Here is a 1,607-nt window from a genome sequence, read left to right as displayed (position 1 = left end):
TAGGTGATGCGGACGTCGTGGAAGACATTTTGTCCCGTATCGCTCACCGTACTGTTGGGGGGGGAGCGGTGGGGGGGAGATATTCATGTTGCTGCGGTCTGCAGTCTGGATGTTAGATGTCGCTGAAAATTACACACTGTAGCTTTAAATCTGATTGTTTCAGTCCTAGTCTTCTTACTGAAGCTTTAAATATAGCCTTAAGTTCAACTATCAAATATTAAATGTTTAATATGAATTCATAAATATATTAAAAGGACTTCATATTTGAAAACAGATCATCTTTGCACTAGTCCCATTTCCGTGAAGGAGTAATCCTTTGGGATAAATAAAGTTGAGTCTAAGTCTTTGGTTCAAGGTAAAGCATTGGCTCACAGATGGCCTCGCAGCTTTTGGCCTAGATCAGTCCTGCATGAAGTAACCCTGCCACCAGGCTTTTTCCTAACAGAACCAACCCCCGGGCCTGGGTCCAGCATAGCCCTCGCCATAACAAAGCCTTGTTGTTGAGCTTCTCTTTGCCTAAACCATTACCAAGGACCTGTTCACATGTAACCATGTGAATTAAACATTCGACCCTGGACAGTATGGCCTCTTCAATTATCTTAAGTCAGGGATGTCAAACTGGTTCCAGAAGGGGTCCTGAATGGAGTCTGGTGTGCTATTGCTGGGTTGGAAAGAAAACCTGCAGCCACACGGCCCTTTCTGGAACCAGCTTGACACCCCTGACCTAAGCACTAGAGTTGCAGCACCTTCTGGGGATGTTTCAAGGAGAAGATAGATTTAATCTGATGGCTTTATAGAACCTCTTGTATTCTCTAATATGGGTGTACATTTATTTGTAGACAGTTGGAACTTCAGAAAGGTGATCATATATTTTTTAATCTATGTTCAATTGAATGGAAAACATTCCCTTACTGTAGATAGATCACATAGTAAATTTATGTGATCTATAATAGATCACATAGTAAATCTGACTCTTACGATTCTCTTTGTCCTTTCAGGAGTCCTCTTTGCCCGACAGTCAGTGGTAGCGGGGATTAAGGAACGCCACGGGAAGCACAACTATAAAACTCAGGGAAAGACCAACGCCACATTTTACCAGCCCTCTTGCTTCTCCTACTCCTCTGCCTCACTTCATGGACAGAGAAACTCTTCCACCTAACCTTCTGTGTTACTTGAAGCCAACTAAAGATTCGCTAATTTCTTCTCTAAGGCAAGATGAGAAAAAATTCAGTCAACAAGCCACAGATTGATTAATTTATAGTTTTTGACCATATTTCAACATGTATTAAAGGAAAAGTCCGTTCAGCAAGGAATAATCAATGGAGCATTATTTATACCTAAAACAAATACGTTTGCAGTGATTTAATGAATTTAGCGTTAATCGAGAAAAAAATAAAAACAATAATTTTCGTGGCAATCACCGAGTCTGGGAGCAGCCATTTTTGCTCCCTCCTGCCATCTTCCAGCAGTGACGTCACGGTGCGGTAAGCCTAGCGCCATTCTCCCCGCTTTCCAAGCTAAATCAATGGGAACTACTAGACACATCTGCAATCAACAACAATTATTGCCCACCAGAAGAGGACTTCACCATTGAAATTCACCAGAGC

At 41.9% G+C, this 1,607-nt stretch overlaps 1 protein-coding gene across 1 annotated transcript in view; it reads left to right on the top strand.

The window, feature by feature from the left end:
- LOC107093678 (AT-rich interactive domain-containing protein 3A-like) overlaps positions 1-1,352 on the top strand; it is a 33,991-nt gene extending 32,639 nt beyond the window's left edge. The window contains exon 8 of the mRNA XM_015388880.1: positions 999-1,352. Coding sequence (XP_015244366.1) covers positions 999-1,159 — 161 coding nt within the window. The 3' untranslated portion in view covers positions 1,160-1,352. The remainder of the gene's footprint in view (positions 1-998) is intronic.
- Positions 1,353-1,607: the final 255 nt, after the last annotated feature.

Source organism: Cyprinodon variegatus, unplaced genomic scaffold (genome assembly GCF_000732505.1).
Source record: "Cyprinodon variegatus isolate N-32 unplaced genomic scaffold, C_variegatus-1.0 Scaffold440, whole genome shotgun sequence".
NCBI lineage: Eukaryota > Metazoa > Chordata > Actinopteri > Cyprinodontiformes > Cyprinodontidae > Cyprinodon > Cyprinodon variegatus.
This window is presented reverse-complemented; position numbering and strand designations above follow the sequence as displayed.